Source organism: Pygoscelis adeliae, unplaced genomic scaffold (assembly GCF_000699105.1).
Source record: "Pygoscelis adeliae isolate BGI_AS28 unplaced genomic scaffold, ASM69910v1 Scaffold91, whole genome shotgun sequence".
Lineage (NCBI taxonomy): Eukaryota > Metazoa > Chordata > Aves > Sphenisciformes > Spheniscidae > Pygoscelis > Pygoscelis adeliae.
In genome coordinates this window covers 827,683-845,522 of record NW_008824196.1, presented here as the reverse complement: position 1 = coordinate 845,522, position 17,840 = coordinate 827,683, and the positions used below count along the sequence as shown (strand labels likewise).

At 37.7% G+C, this 17,840-nt stretch overlaps 1 protein-coding gene across 1 annotated transcript in view; it reads right to left on the bottom strand.

Moving 5' to 3' along the window:
• The window catches only part of IL1RAPL1 (interleukin 1 receptor accessory protein-like 1), a 386,752-nt gene that overhangs the window by 11,964 nt on the left and 356,948 nt on the right, over nucleotides 1-17,840 (bottom strand). Inside the window, exon 9 of the mRNA XM_009334784.1 lies at nucleotides 9,315-9,458. Within this exon, the coding sequence (XP_009333059.1) occupies nucleotides 9,315-9,458 (144 nt within the window). The remainder of the gene's footprint in view (nucleotides 1-9,314; nucleotides 9,459-17,840) is intronic.

Here is a 17,840-nt window from a genome sequence, read left to right as displayed (position 1 = left end):
TAGCTGTTGCTAGGTAATGCTTACACTAGCCAAGGACTTTTCAGCTTCCCATGCTCTACCGACTGAGAAGGCTGGAGGTGCACAAGAAGCTGGGAGGGGGCACAGCCAGGACAGCTGACCCAAACTGGCCCAAGGGACATTCCATACCATGTGACGTCATGCTCAGTATATAAAGCTGGGGGAAAGCTGGCCGGGGGGGCTGCTGCTCGGGGACTGGCTGGGCATCAGTCATGGGTGGTGAGCAAATGCATCGTGCATCACTTCTTTTGTATATTATTATTATTATTATATTATATTTTATTTCAATTATTAAACTGCTTTTATCTCAACCCACAAGTTTTCTCACTTCCACTCTTTCAATTCTGTCCCCCATCCCACCAGGGAGGGGGAGGGAATGAGCGAGCAGCTGTGTGGTGCTCAGTTGCTGACTGAGGTTAAACCACAGCAGGGGTAAACATTGAGGGTGAAATCCCAACTTCATTAATAACACACGAAACATTACTTCATTTAGCGGCCCAGGATTTTAGCCAAAACACGTGTTGCATCATTACAACATGCATTCTTTAACGCTGTCCATTCCTTTTGGTACTCATCCAATTGTAGAATATGTTATCATACTCCCTGTAACTTTCTACAGTGTTAATCCAGCAGAAGCGATATAAAATTTTAGGGGATGAAGTTGCAAATGCTGCTTGTTATTCCAAGGATGTGCTCAGCAGCAGTCACTTAAAGGCTCAATGTAAGCATAAAATGAAACCCAGACTCTATATGCATCTACTTTGTCACATGCAAATGGGATCTTTGGGTAAGTAAATTGCTATCAGACATCTAAGAACTCATCTGTATGCATGCTCTTTTAACAGCTACACATGAAGAAATGGTAAGCTGGTGCCTACAGAAAGATAGATAAAACTTCCTCTTCTACAGGGACCAGCAAACAGATTCAACTTTGAATTTGTATTATAGATATACATGTTTTCTAACGATTTCCATGTTGCACTCCAAGAAGCCAGCAGTTTGGGCCTTTGAGGTTTTATTAATCCTTAAACATCACAGATATTTCTGCTAATGGGGGACAGAAAAATTATGTGGATGAAAAATTAAAAAAAAAAACCTTCATAGAGTCAGTTTTTTTCTTATCAGCCATGTTCAAGCAGATGACAAACTCTGATTTTCAGCTGGCATGATATGTTTTAGCACAAGACAGATTAATAGATCAAAGCAAAGAGAAATCCCACAATGTCATATTTCATAGTGAGTCTTATTTTAATGAAGCTAGAAGACCTAGACACCAGGGTCAGCCCACACCTCTGTGCATCCTGAAATCCTCCGGAGTAATTAGCAGTGCCTTCAGAAACATTCAGTGCACTGAAGGCAGCTGACCACGCGCAGGCTGTTCCACAGCTCAGTGTAGCTGGCAACACGTTTGGCTTCAGCAGATCTTCCATTTCTATATCAATAGTGAACCGAACACATCACTAGAGCACATGCCAGCCTAGTAAAGACTCAGATGCTGATTTAACTCAGAGTTTCGCGATTTCAAGTGGGGCTCTTAGAAATGACAGATCCTCCCAGTGCTGCAGGGAGTTGGAGTCAAGCCGATGCAGGAGGCTTTCCTCTTTAAAAAACGTGCTGTGTTCAGGAAAGGTTGCAAAGTACTGGGCTTTAAAAATTTACCAGAGACTGTAGTTGCTACAAAATTATAATGACTATAGCATTTCATAATCTGTATTTCTTTCATTATTTGTGGGGACATATTTAATGTACACATTGCAATAGTGTTCATCACCCTTAATGTAATGAAAAATGTAATTTAAATGCTTAGTTGAGTAAAATGCCCAAACCCTAAGTCTTTCAAAATGCTTATACTTTTCCTCACACTATTTACTGTTGCTTATGAAGCTCACCTTAACATTTTCTTTTATTTTTAAATGTCAAGCCCTTTTAATGTTAACAAAGATTAAGAATTACCAACACTAGCTTTTTCCATGGCAAAGTATTAGTTAAGTGTAACATTCCTAATGATAGTTCATATCCTTGTGCAGAGTGGGTAATGGTGAATTGGAGGGAGGTTTTGTAAATGCAACACTGGGGAAGAGGTTAAAGAAATGTAACCAATTCTAAATAGGTTCTGGAGTATTCTCAGCACACCAAAGACCAGAAAAAAAAAAGTCCTCTGTCCCTAGTAGGCACATTTATAAAAATATTAAAGCAATGGATGTGTGTTTCTTTTTCCCCTTTTTCCCCCTTTTTTTCCTTCTTTTTTTTTTTCCCCATTAAGCCATATTGACTTTTGGAAGCCTAAAGAACATGAAAAAAGAAAAGGAATACCAATTTTAAAGTTGATTTTATGAGAACATTTATGAAAACCCCAAGATATCAATGCCACATTTGACATTTCTTGAAAATTATGAGTGATTCCTGGCAGATAAAAATTCAGCCAAAAATTAATACAATGACATGATTTGAAGTGCAAAATAAATTCTCTCTGTAAGCTATATTTTCCCTGGTTTTCTATAATTACAACTAAAATTTGTCATTGATAGATACATAAGATAGAAAATTACTTATTTAAACTGAATAACCTATCATTAAAGTTAATTTTTTCTCTTATATTTAGTCTGATTTTGTATTCCTAACTAAATGAGGAGTGCATCTCAAATGTTTCTCAGTCATTCTCATTAACATGAAAGTTCAAATTTATTACTACTACTGAAGACGTTCTATTTTCAATATAAAAAAATGATGAAGCAGTAATCTTAGAACTTGCTCTTGACAGATATAAAAACTCAGAAGTACTTATAAGAGTTTCAGACTATTAAAAAATTACAAAAGTTAAAAGATGGTGATAGAAATTATTCTCTTGGTTGCTATGAATTATTTGCAGGTCAAACACCAAACTAAGAAAAAACATATTATTAGTAGATATTGAAAGACTGGATGTTAACTACTTAGCTGGAAACATAGCATAGCATAGTAGTTATCTGCGAAAGACTGGAAGAAACTAGGTACTATCTAAAAAAGAAGAAAGTAGGAAGAGGCACTAATAAAAAGTGTCATGTAAACTCTGAAAACGGAAGAATATAATTTGTTTCTATACTAAAGAAAATTCTTAAATAAAAAGTGTCAAGAAGTGATGCTCTTATTATGGTCCTAATTCAACAAAGCAACTAGTTACCTGTATAAAATATATGCTTAATTTTATGTATATCCTTTAGTTCTGTTGATCTTAGTGACAGTATTTGTATCCTATCATTGGGTTAAGTATTTTGAAAACTGGAGCTAAGACAGCCTTGATCTAGGCAAAAGCAGTGAAAAGTTAAGTAAATCATTATAGATATAAACAAAATCAGATGCCAATATGCTGCGTTCATCTCACCAACCTCGGAAATGTGCAATGTGCTTTGGCCTTTGATAAAAAAGCTTCAAAGCTTAGAACCATTTGACAGAGCTGCTGGTTGAGGAACAGGAGATATCTCAGTCTTCATTGATTTATATATGGTAGTCTTTTTTTTTTCTATTTTACATCTGGACTTTCTAACCTATAACAATCTTTTAGTTTGGAATCTAAAGATGTTCTTGCTGATATTGTTATTTTATTTTTTAATATATATATTACACATGTACTTCAGATGCTATAAAATAGGAAGAAAGAAAAAAGCAGGAATTTTTCTTTGAATTAGTAAGTTTCAAGGACACAATCTAGAAAATCCCATATTCAGTGGAGACATAAATGGAGATTTTATTGTTTGAAGTGCATTTCAGATGTAAATAAAGAGCATAAACAAGAAGAGTTAAGAGAAGAAGTTATCCAACCATAAAACTGTAATTAAATAAGAGGAAAATCCCTTTTTGTAACCAGTAATATTTAGAAAGCTGAAAGCTGCATTTTTCTAAAGGTGATTTTAATAGAATTTGAAATTGATAATCATAAAGCAGGATTTCTTATTGCCACAATTTGCCAATAGCCAGTTAGAATACATACACAGTGGTGAGGCTGCTATTGCAAACTTATTCTATGGGTCCCCAGGGAAGATTCTGTAATTGCAAAGTTACTAACTTCAGCAGTAATTTCAATCTAGCTATACCTGCATAGCATAATCATTAACACAAGTGCTTTGGTGGTGCCTAAACCATTGGTAAAAGTTATATTTGAAAGTTAGCAACTAAATCACACTGAAACAAGAATCTCAAAGCGTTGCCTTTCCTTGCTGCGTAAGAGGTTTACTGGGATGAAACCCAGGACACCATTGAGAAGTATATCTTACCTGCTCTTGTCTTGTACAGTTAATAAGATATTATCTGGGTAATCCCATAGGTCTGCCTGTGAACCCTGGTAGTCTTTTGCAGCTAAATACTAGTAAGGACAAAAATCATGATTACCTAAGGAATCCCAGGTGCAACAGACTTCAAAGCAGAAACTGTTTTGTCAATCTCCTAATTTGAACATTAATTTGCTTCCCCTCAGCAAGGAAACTCATCTCTTAAGAACGTGCAACCAGCACAGCCAAGAAACAGCCACTATAGATGTCACGTACCAAATCCAAACAAGATTTCCTGAACTTAGAGAGCTCAGCAGTGACACACTTTAATCACGTTACGAGCACTCTGTTTTATTTCAGCGATGGGGAGGGGGGGGGGGAGAGCAGCAAATTGCAGAACTGAAAGTGAAACCCAGAGGAAGTCCCCAGCCCTGGCTCCCAGGTGCCTTCCCTGCTTGCACCCCAGCTGCACAGAGGCTGCGTCTTCCCTCAATTCAGCAAGGTTTCCTTGGCAAGGAAAGCTGACAATAAGATCGAGGAAACCACGGAGAGCTCCTGTCCAACATTGTAGAAACAGCTGATGGGACATAAAGGCACCAAGGGCCATTGTGAAGGTCATCATATCAGCTGCTAAGCAAAGCTCTCACTTTCTAGTTATCAGCTGCCTACAGGGTTTTTTTTTTGTTCTTGAGCCTAAAGCTTGACTTCTTATCAGCCTAGCTGTGAGAAAGGATATTTATGTAAATTACATTAGAAAACTATTTACAGCACATTTGTTCAGTCTTTCTCTTTAATTGTTACTTTTTTATTCTTATCAATTTTAATGCCAGCCTCTTAATGTAAAATTTCTTCTTTTTTATGATAGTATTCACCCCTTGCTTATTAATTCCTTCATACAAAAACTTCCAGCAATTCAAATGGTTGCTAATGTACCCAGGTAACGGTAGGAGCTGGTGCCTGAAAATTGTTTGCTATTGCTAACTGTACTATACACTCTTTTCTCTGAAACTGGAATCTGGAATGTAAAGACATACATAAGTTCATGATTTTGAGTAATTTTGCCTATCTGACTATGTCCAATGGTTTTCAGCCTGTCATCCATAGACTTCTGGATTAATCCTTAGTGTATCTTAAAGCTGGCACACAGACATCTGCACATCTACTGGAAACTCTCAGGTCTTGAAATGTCAAGCAAAAGTTGAAAATAGCTGTTTTGGTGACTTTGAGCCTCCTGGCCACTTTAAGGCAGCATCATAAATGGTGCTGCTTAGACAAGCGGTCTGACTCCCCTCTCTCTGCCCTCACTGTGTCTGCTGTGGCTGTCATACCTGGGGACTGATCCTTGCATGATTTGATGAGCAGGAGCAGCCTCACAAAGGAGAAAGTTGTCCCAGGTAAAATCCTGGGAAAATTTCTATGGATTTTAGGGGGCCTGGAAGTCAGCTCGTGTGTAGGCAAAGAGCAGATTTCGATACAGTGGTAATATCTCTTCTGATACAAACAGTCTTTTAAGGTCACAGAGTGCAAGGTAGAAAGAAGTCAGGGCATGTGTTGACCGCAGGTACTTTTAATTGTTACTCTTCTCTGTTAGTTAAAGTACGATACTTAGTTTGTCCATCAAGTCAATTAAAAACTGAGAAAGGCAGCAAGAGAAGATCCTTGGAAAATAAAATACATACAGTGACTGCTAAAACACTCCTCAGAGGATGAATGTGGTATAAAATCTCTTGTGCTGGAGCTAAATGTACAGCAAAATAAAAGAAATCATCACTTCTAAAAGTGGTTTTCATTAATAAAGTGTTAGTCCTTAAAGTGCACTTTATGGACAAGGCTTTTTAAAATAAGCTTTTAAATTTAGACCCGCAAACCTAAAAAAAGTTGCCTGACATTTAACAATGATCAGCCCTCAGAAGTTCCCAGTGAAGCATCAATTTCTGAAATTTTTGTTGTTTTCAGCATAATACTGGACATTTCTTTGTTTGCATAGAACTTCAAGGTATCATCTTCATCGTGTATGTGGAGAGATCTCGAACTGAAATTCTCCACTTAAAGAGATTTGGGAGTTTCTGACCACCAAATTGGTAGGGGTGAGTTATATCTCCAAGACACAAGGTCATGCCAAACTCCTGCAGGTGAGAAAACTACTGCTTTGCCAAGGGTCAGAGTGTTTTTCTTGGCCCTGTGCTCCAGCTCCCAGGGGGATCTATCAGATGTTCACAGTGAGGTCCCCTGACTAAACACCGGCACGTCGTGTTGCTCCATGCCAAAGGACATAACATGGTGTCCATCACACAGTCCCCCGGTGTGGAGTTAGCTCCCAGGCGGCTGGAAAGCACGGGCACAGAGTGGGAGGAAAAGCAGTAAAACGTGAGCTGGATTTGATTATATTCCAATTTAGTAGGAAAGGCAGGGAATTAACCATGAAAACAAAAAAGGGGTCTTCAATGCCTGTTCCCAGGAGACAATAAAGGCAAGACTGAGATAAAGTGTTTGTAGGAGAGAGAAAAAAACAGGAGAGTCTAGTCCCCAGGATGAGAGAGAAGATGGGAAATTCAAAGCTGCAAGTTAGAGAAATGAGGAATCAGCAGCTGTGATCACTTGCTTAATCTGCAGTACCCTTACAGAAAGTAATAAATTAAGTTGCATTAGCTGTAAGGGTTAAATACTTTGTTTTCAAATATTTTTCACAATTGACCCATGCCTCCCATAGAAATGTGTATGTTAGTTTGAGAAAAACTGATGTGTCTAAGGCTTGGAAAGGAAAAAGTAATTGTGATGAGATTTGACATCCTGAAGGGCTTGTTCTCTGATCAGGGAAGAAATAAAGCATTGCATTTTAAAAGAGATTTTCAACTGAAAAGTTTAATTGGACCTCACTTTTAAAGTGTTTCAAATCCTCTCTGGGTACAATATAGTGCACACAAAAGAAGCCTGTGATATTTTGATGTTTGCTTATCTACACGCTGTCCCGAAGTATGACAGAACATGGTGTAAATTATGAATAGCACGTGGGCGTTCTGCTGTTGCACTGCAGGAGATGCGATTAGAAGAAGATTTTAGAATTCAGTATTTTGTGTTTGTCAGTAACAAACTAAGCCAAAGGAAAGGATCTGAATGTATGTCTACAATTTATTCCTGCACAAGCCGTGGCTTGGTCTTCTGCGGGGCATTTTCTCTCTATCCTCTTGCTTTTGCAAGAGTGTAAGTGAAAGAGAGTAAAAAGTCCAGCTGCAGTAACTTCATTGGCACAATGGGGTTTATCCATGTTGCTAGTATATTGAATACAATAGAAGCTACAGGTTTCCATTAGGAAACTGCAAGTAGTATTTTTCTTCTTATATTACCGTAGTTAAACACCCAAGCTATCAGTGTTTGCTTTGATCACCTAAGGAGAATCCATGCCTTATCTTCTTTAACAGTTAACTTTGCTCAGAAGGATAAACTGAATGGATATTGGTTTTCCTCCTTTTGAATCCCAGAGCAGTATCCTTTAGAGGTCACTTTTTTGTTGTTTAAAATGTGTGATTAAAGTACTGTTGTTCCCAGGTGATCAATAATGGGAGGAGAGAGAGGCAAGCATGTAACACCTGGTAGAGTAGGTTTGCAAACAAACTGGAATGATTTGAGATAACAATAAATGACATCTGTAAAAGTAAGAATTACTGATACTGAGAAAGAAAACATTAAATTGGATCCATTTAAACAATTATTAATTAAACTGTCTATTTCTGTGTAATATAATATGACTATTACAACATTCACACAATTCAAACAAGTAAGCATGCCCATTTAAACTTGGGGCTGCTTTGTGGAGAAGAGAGGATCTCAGCTCCTGAAAAAAAAAGGTGTCTGCCAAAATCACCCATGAGTCACAGTCCCTCTGGGCCTCAGTTTCCTCCTCTGTAAAATAAGTAGAATAACCTGATTTTTTCACCCACTGAGCTGCTATATTAATGCATTCTTTTTGTAAATCCAGTAGAAAGATACAAAATGTTCTAATATTCTTGGGCTTGTTGTTCTGAGCATTTTCTATTTTGAATCCTTGTGCATTTTTAGATAGGAGGCAGAAGTGGGTTATTCCCTAGTGATCTTATTATGGAAGTCTTTCCCTTATATAAGGACCTCTAATTCTGCCGCAGCTCTTCTCCCTTACTGGTGGCAGATTTGGCCAGCACTTGTTTATCAGTATGTATTTATTTTAATATGTCACAGTGGCTTTTGCCCACGGGCTATTACCTTGAACTGTAAAATAACTTTTATTAGTATTTCAGTAAAAAAGAAGGTCCTGTCACCAAAGACGTAATGGTAGCACAAAACATCAGGAACTCTGACCCAAGAAACCAAACCTAATTAATCAGAACCTCCAGCTCAACCCAGTTTGCTGTTCAACAGCAGTTTTGATTAGTAGGGCTAGAGGAAAAGAAGACCTTTTTCTTCAGTCCTTAAAAAGAGAAGAAAAGAAAATGCATGTATACATTTGACACAAGCCGGTACTTTTATTTAGGCTGGGTGTCCTTGAATCACAGAACAACTTTAACGACCATTAGCCTGTCTTTCAGTGATTAAGTAAATGAACTCAAGAAAACGAACTGCTGGGTACATTCCCAAACACTCTGTAAAGTTTATTGAAACTGATCAGTTTAAACAAGCAGTAAATTGAGATTCACTTCAATCTGTACCTATTTGGCGAATACAATTAGGGAAGACACTCCCTAGCTTATGGAGAAGTGAAGCTGGCTTTCAGTACTGACAGGAAGTGAAAATCTTTAATGCATCAGTGTTGGCAATTTACATTCAGTGTTAGGAATAAAAATCTAAAAGACATGGGTGTCTTCTGGAGCTCCAGAGAGCAGCACGTACATCAGCTCAGCGATCACTGCTGCTAATGTGCTGTATAAGGAATGCATATTCAAGTCAGTGCCTAATGCAGTGAGAAATAAAAATTGCAGTTGTTAACACATCTTGAACTGAGATGAAATTTGGGCCTTGGTGGAGAGAAATAAAAGACGGGCATACTTAGAAAGCAGGAAATGTACTAAGAAGCTGTCTTACCTCCATCTAGTTCTTCAGCTCCAAAATGATTCCTGTAGAAGAGCATAATCTCTATCTTGTAACACTTGTAGAGAGTCACTAAACAAACAAGCAGCAGCAGAATAGCACCAAGCCCACCAGCAAGCTCAACTGTGTACATCAGCTCTGCAAAGAATTACAAAACGCAATAACAACCACATTCCAAACCAGAAAAAGATTAGCAGCAGACCTCGCACTTGTGTTAAACATTAGAATAAAATAATGAATGATGGGTTATTTATCTATTTATTTCATTATAGGGCCCTTGAAGAAATACCTAATTAATAGAATTTTTTTTCCTTTAATAAAATAGTTTTTCCTCTGGTGCACCATCTGAATTGCTCATTTAAAAAATAACAATTGCTAGGGATATGTGTGTGTGTGTATGAGTATGTGCATGTATAAAAGAGATATTTGATAACTTTCTTCCTTCTCTCTCTCTGTAGATAGATCACAGTTTGCTTTACACAGATAAATGTTGACATTCCACTTACAATAAAAGCAGAGGTGAATGTCTCTTTCTTGGGGACTATAATGCAAACACAGCTCCTCCCTTATTCCACACACAAATAAGATGAGTTTCAGTCTACTGGATAAGATTACACTAAGGATTTGATTTTTTTTTCCCCAAATAAAAATAAGAATAAAACAAACAAAAACTTGAGACATGCGAAGACAAATTATCCAAGGAACCCCACAGCTTTGCATCTCAGTTATGTGTTAATATCTTTGACCCAGTTTCCCAACGATCTGCAGTTCATCTTTATTCTCCCCTTTCCCCCAGTGGGGTTGGCTTATGTGTAGCCACAGCAAACCATCCCAATTTGTTCATGTTGACATTTCTATTCAGACTGTGACCCCCTGGTGTCTTTGCTGCACTCTGCCACTGGAGACTCACATGATGGATTGAGGTCCTCGCCATGTAGCTCCGTTCCTGAGGACAGGGACTCTGGTCAAATGTGGCCATAACTGTCTACAACCAGCAGTATCCTCAGTGGGGCCACTAATGAGTGCATAAGTAATATACCATCATGGACTTTCACGCTGCCAGTCTTAACTGTTGCATGCTCAAGGAAGCTCACACAGTTACGTGGCATCCATTTTGTTGTTACTTTTCATTTGCTTATTGACTGAAAACTGGCAATGTTAAAAAAGAAGGGTGGGAGGAGGAACATTACTAACAATGTTGCAATTTGAAATGAGTAATAAATGGCGTATCTTAAGACCATCCATACTTTTCCAATATCACTCAGTTTTGAGGAATGTCAGGAAATCAAATCTTGGAAGTCCAAGTTATACAGTTCGCATCATAAAAATCTGTGCTGGAGAAAGCTCAGTTCCGTGTTACTTTCACAGTGTCCTCTCCCAGTGGGCAGCTTCTGTCTGAGTGAAGGAGGGTAGCCCTGACGTCACCTTTTTGTGTGTGTGTGTGGTTATGTAGCTATGTTACTCCAGCACAATACAATTCAATTAGAGAAATAAAAGGTTAGAGGAAAAAGTGACAATTCCATTTATTTTGACTGTGTCTACTGAGAATGACACACTTTTTTATTATTTTGAGGCAACTGTAAGAAGATTTCATTGCTCTCTAGAAGACACTAAAAGTGTAATAAAATAAAATAAAAAGGCATTTATATTCCATGTCATTCTCTTTAAAACTGTGCTAGAAACTCCTTTGTGTTAGATATTTTTAAGACCGGCATGGTTATTTCAGACTTTCAATAATTTTCTGGTCCAGAGAGGAGAATGTTATTAAAAACACCCTACAAAAAAATGTTTGCATAGGCAAGTAATACAGTATTTTAGAATATAAATGGAAATGGAAATGACTCTGCACTGGCTTACTATACCCTCTTTATCATTTTGTAGTACAGGTGGTGCAGCTGTTCAATGGTAACTAGAAGAAAGGCTTTTAATATTTCGGGTTGCTAGGCACAAAATGCTCTATTTACGTGCCTGCTGTTATGACTCATTAAAGGCAAGGCAAAGCTTTACAACTGGAAAACAAAAGTTTTTCCGAAATTAATGATTTTGAGATTAAATAGAAAAAATAAGTGCAGGTAGTCATCTGTTCTCTGCACGAAATCAGACTAATACACTGCATCACTTTTGCCATCAGAGTCCTTCTTAATTATCTTTTTCCCCATATAATAATTCAAGATTATGCCTATATTTTTACTTCAATAAGGACTATCTGAAGACACATGAAATTATCCTAAATTAGGCAACTAAAGCAAACAACAAAATTCTCTAAGTCACCCTGAAACTTACTAGAAATTGCCTTTTTATGTGCTGCTCCCAAGCCCATCGTGATCACTTAGCACACGGATAAGGTAGTTCTTTCTTAAACTGACTTGTTTGCAAAGTAAGTTTCATGCTCTACCCATCTAGCATAGCAAGCTTGTATTTTTCTCCATGCTGGACAACGTCTATCGGCACATATTCGCTCTCTGTCTTGGGTGCTATTTGTCAGGGTCCGGAGGCAGAGAGGAGCAGCGATTAGCCCGGCAGACTGCTGCATCCTTACACCCAGCTCTGTGAACGCCTGAGCTAACCCCCAAAGTGCTGGAAGTGGGACAGCCGCATCTGTGCAGCGCCACGGAAGGTGGGACAGATTGGCCTGGGCACAGCGCCACACCAAGCTGATTGCTTTCAGGCCTTGACTTAGTGTTTCTGCAGGATGCTAAATGATGCCCCACAGGGGCACTGGCTGGGTTTGGGCTGCCGCAGAGATTTCATGAGCAGCGTCGCCCTGTGTTGTGCTGAACAGAAGGCGTGAGGAGCGGAAGGCTTGGTCCTGCCTCTGCTGTCAGCCCCTCGGGTGACTGAAGCCATTTCACATTTCTAAGCCTCGGTTTCCCCTATGTGAATTGGGGAGGGCGCGTCTGGCTCCTTTGTAGGAGGGGTTACTCCTGAAAGGTGCTCTGCGAATGCCAGGGGTGTTGGTGACGTGTACGTCAACAATGCCATAGTGACTGTTAAAGCTAAGTTAAAGTGTAACAGCAAGGTTAGAGTGTAAGGCTACCTTCACAATAACATTTTTTTCTGCTTGCTTTATTCTGCCTTTTGCATTGCGATTTGAGCACAGTTGCTGCAGCAGGCATTACACTCCCTTTGAAGAGTGATCTGTGTTTACTGTAGCGGCTCCACGCTAAAAAGATTCAATTTCAGCACAATTCCACATCAGAGCGGAGAGACGAAAAGTGCAAACCTTTTAAAACCTATTTAGTCTCCGTGTTACATTGCTCAAATTACAGACCTGGCCCTCCTTAAGGAGCTGAGGCTGAATGTAGAAAATAGTAGAGGAAAATTACTTGGCTAACCCTTAGGGGACAGGCATTCTGTTAAACACAACAAATGAGCGAGTGCCAGGGAGTTACATCCAGAAGCGCAGCAATCATTTAGTTACAGGCAATTAAAAATAGTCCTCCAGTAGCACAGGAACAGTTCTACTCCAAGGGAAAATACATTGATTACTGCTGCAGTAGTAGATTGGTTTCTGAATAAATAGCTTCAATTTAAAACAAGATTTGTTACAAGCATTTTGACCAATGGCTACAATTTTTTTTTCCTTATCAGGAAGCTTTGGCCAAGCAACGCAGTGAAAGAGATGGCTAATTAAAACAAAGTATGCATCCTCTCCGAATATCTGGCACAATATGGCTGGTAATAAACATACTTGTTTTATACTGATTCTATCCTGATTATTAGGCATATTTGTAGGATATGTCTTTGATCTTCACCTGGCTTTAATATTTGATAAACTTCCTATTGTTGTGTCATGCAGGTAAGTCACTTATTATAGCTGGAGTTGTAAGAAGAAAGTAAATAAAAGGGTGCCTTCAAAGATTCATATCTTTTGACTTATACGACATGCTTCAGGGACTTTACATTTAATGATCTGTGATAATTTAAAATTAATCTTATTATATTCATTAGTCCACATACAGCTGAGCTACTAAGAAAAATAATTATATTTCAAACATTCTTTTTTTGTGATTTATAACTCTTCGAGGACATGTGATTTATAGCTGTGTATTCAATTTCTGAGCCTTTTTCAAAATCCAATTACAGTCTATCTAAGGTTTCAATTTTGCAATCACTTACGCAGATTGCTTAACTTCATGGACTATAAGTAATCCCTCCAAAGTCAACAGGACTATTCACAGAGCTTCAGGTTAGCACATACATAAATCTTTGCAACTTTGTGGCCTAAACTCATTTCCATTCTCTGCTTGTCTTGGATGATTTAACTCAGAAAGCTACAAGGTTTGGTTAGAGACAGTTCTTAGTTTGTCTAGGTATACTTTCATAGACTTCAATTGTTAAATGAAACATAAAGGTAATGAATATAATTTGGAAGGGGAGCGGTTGAAGACAATACTAAAGGTCTCGTGATGACACCTGAGAGAAGGTAAAGAAGGCAAATACTGACAACCAACGCAAGACTGATGTGTCATAACATGAAGCTTTGGTTATAAACAGGTGTGTTTCTTCTAAAGGAAGAAGGAGGCTGGCTAACACAGGAATACTTGTCTAAGTGTCACTTCAGACAGCAGCAGCAAACAGTAGGCAGGGTTTAGGTTAGGAAGAAAGAAACCCGTACTCACAGTATAAAAAAGGAGAAGTATGTGCTTTTTTCCTCTTTTCCCCCCTCTGCTTAATACAGTATTCATTATGGCATGGCTGTAAAACAATTTATCTTTCTAAAGTACAACATATGGAACCACAGCTTTATACAGCATATGCATATCCAATATGCATATATGTGTATATATATATAAAATCTATTCTCTACTTTTTAGGATTTTTTGTTTGTTTGTTTCAATGTGCCAAACAAAATCTGTTTGTATTTAAGGTACCTAGGTGGCCTTATGGGTACTGTTGTGAATAATTACTGATGGATACTGTAGGACAATAATACTTCTGATACCAGTAGAAACAGATTTGGGATGTTCATTAGCTTGATTATGAAATCATTTCTTAGCACAAAGTATATGCTTTCTGCCAGCATAGGCCACGCATGCCTGTAGATGTCTGCAGAGTTAACTTAAGGTGGCTAGATTTAGTTACAATTTTTAATACGTTTTCCAATGCAGCAGTTTCATTTTATTTGTTAGAACTATTGAGACCTAGTTATCTCACTTTATTTTTAGATCAATATATACTATATATTCCCAATTCGTCTATGAAAAACAACTAGTCGAGTTCGGGATTATATGTACATACGTATAAGTGTGTGCAAATACAAATATAGCAGGTAGCTTATCTGAGCCTTGGTGCTGTTGGATTTCTCAATGATATTAGAATAGAGATAGTAAATTATTATAATAAAAGTATATTCTTACTAATGACATTTTTATTTCTTCTGAGAAGTGCAGGATACCTGTTCCCAGCAGGAGAATAATTACACTGACTGTCTCCAAGAGTATGTTAGCTCAAAAGAGGATAAAGCTGAAAAAAATACAGACGCTGCAATGTTACTGAAGTTTACTACATTTAAATACAGAACACTGCATTTTAAAGGCAGTTTATACTTCAGGTTGAAGGAAAAAAATCGTCATGGTGCGGAACTGCATTAATCTCTGGTTAGCTTCCCCAAATAAATGAATTGTGCATGGCTTAAAACCTTACTGATTAGGACAGCTTCTATTTGCTTATTGCACTACAGAAATCAGACAGCCCACACAATTACTTCTTTTAGATCTTCTGAAAGAAATGAATGTAAGAAGCACTGGGAGGTGCTAAAACATGGGGGAAAATAGAGTACCAAGTTCCAAGGATGCAAGATCATAAAACATACTGTTTACATTTTTTCTGATGATAGCATTAATGAATAATTTAGCTCTGCATGGATTATGGGAACAGTTTGTGACATTTTATTTTAAAATATTTTCATCCTTGCCAATCAAGGTTAGAATTGCACTTAGACATTATATAAAGAGAAGAACTATGATAAAAGTGGTACAAAAACTGTTTTAAAAAAGAATCTGTTAAACAGACCAACTAGTTTGACACTTTGTCAGAGGAAACTTAGATTTAGGCACATGCTAAATAATCTGACTAACCTTTTTACTGGAAATGTCTTAGTCCAATTTTCTAAAGGATGTGAAAAACCTTACTGATGAAGAAAATGGTCCTATGAAGAGTTTCTGTCAGGCAGTAGTCTTTAGTATTCTACAAATTTACTGATTTTTAGATGAGATCTAGTGTAAAAAGAACAGTCACTTTTGGTTAGGTTTGGGACAGGAAAGGAGGCAATATTTGACTTTTGGCCCTATGTCATAAACCTCTTGGGTGACTGAACCTTTGCAGTGCCCAGCACAGTGACAACCTGAAGGCTTCTTCAATGGCCATAGGGGGATGAAAAATCAATTCCCATCAAATCAAATCCAATTTAAAATCCAATTCTAAAAGCTGGTGAGGAACTCGGGGAAGCTTTTCCTGCAATGCAGAATGAAAACTGAATGCTTTATACACTGGAAGATATAAGTGTAAGGTCTTAACCGACCAAGTGGGTCAGAGTTTTACAACAGTTTTGCTTCCACTGAGACTCGGGGATTTGCTGGAATGTTCAAGTAATTAGGACCAATTAACAGAAGTTGAAATATAAAACTCATTGCTCTCATATCTCACATGATGAGCTCCCATTCAGAAATTTCAGAAGCATCGTGAAACTTTATGGCAAAGGGAACTATAACACCTGCAGTTTCTTTGCAGAGGTTAGAAAAGAATTTTCTCTTTTAAGTTCTTTTTTTCTCTTTTAAGTCTTAATTGTCACTCATCACTACTACTGTGTGAAATCGTGTCCTAGTGACTGAAAATGCTCATGAGATCAAAAACTTAACTTATTCAAGTCCTTAAGTAATAAAACAGATTTACAGTATTATGTGAATGACATTGTAATTTAAGGTGCTTGTCAGCAATTCTGTTATCATTAATAACCATATGAAAAAAAATTAGAATTGCTTGCTATTCAGAATTTGCTATTAAATTGTACAGGAAATATTAATATGATGTTTATGCATTAATAAATGATGAGTCAGATGCATTTCCTATAGGAAATATTAACTTGTTTCTTTTTCAAACATATATTCTCATGGGCAATTTCAAACAGAATAAAGCTCTTCCTCTAAACAATTTATTTCAGTGAAAGTCTTTCTTTGTCCCAACAGAAAAAAAGTTGTTTTAACCATCCTTCACTAGCTTATAGTCAACAAGACCTATATATGCCCATTGAGAACACCTATGACAGAGGAAAACAAACCCAAAACATAAGAGGCCCAGGACAGAAAATTAGACAGCACTGAGAAAATGGGAAGAAAAGGAAGGAGGTACTTTGAAAAAAAATGCATAAAATATGTTACCTGCTCTTAGTTCTGGTGTCTGTCCCATGAAAAATACAGGTATATTATTAAGATTTTAAAATACTATAAATAACATAAAAAAATAATGCCAAGATAGAATTTGAGATTATTTTTGCTTTAGAGTTTTAGTTGCAGACATGCAGACAAGAATTTCCACAAAAATAATCACATAATTAGATAATAATCTGTATTTCCAACATAGTCTATGATTAAATGAGACTACAAAGGATTTGATCCAGCATGAAAGTTATACTTTTCAATACATAACATTGTAGAAGACCATTCTTTCTCCTTCGGCATTACATTTTTATCTACTACATTGATAGATTATGGGCTTGTCTTCTTGAATTAAAAAACCTGTGAAAAAAAGAGAATTATAGTATGTGATCCACCCCTTATATCATCTGCAGTATGTGGTCTGTCTTTAATAAATTTGTGCTTAGCTGCTGTCACTACCACTCTCAAAATTAATTTCTAGAAGGTTCCTCTACCTGTAACTGCTACAGATGATCAATGATAGCTATCACCAATAAGTAACAAAATCAGCCTTAGATTATAACAAGTAGATTTTTTTTTTTGCTCACACAAAAGAGAAAATAACTTGATTACTGTAAAGGTGATAGAAAGAGATTTGGCCAACAGCTGGAGAAAGGGAATGAAAGTTAAATCTCCTGGGTTCTAATCCCTCTCTTTTTCTGATTATTTTTGGACAAATTTTGTAGGCATGGACCAGAAAAAGAAACAGCATCGGCATTGTCATGCTTAAAATGCTCTACTGCCTTTAGCTCTGAGTTAAATGCTCCCTATGCACAACGTCTGAGGAATGTCTAAAAATGGTTAGCCAGCTGCACAAAAATGTAGATCATGGGTTTTCTCCACTGGCAGTCAGAAAGTAAAAGAAGCTCAGGGGAAAATGGGAGCTCAGCTCCCTGAGATGCAGAGTGCTGGCATCTGGGCTAGAGGGAGGTGCCAGGGACCCCAGCTTTATCCAGCAGTTGAGGTGCTGGATACCCAAACTGGGTTCGCTTTTCCTGCACAAGTGGTGCTGGAGTTCGGGCAAGCTGTGTTGTGCTCCCCTCCCGAAATTCCCCTCAGAAAAGGGGAGGCTCTGGGTTTCTGTTCCCGTGCCCCATCCGGGCAA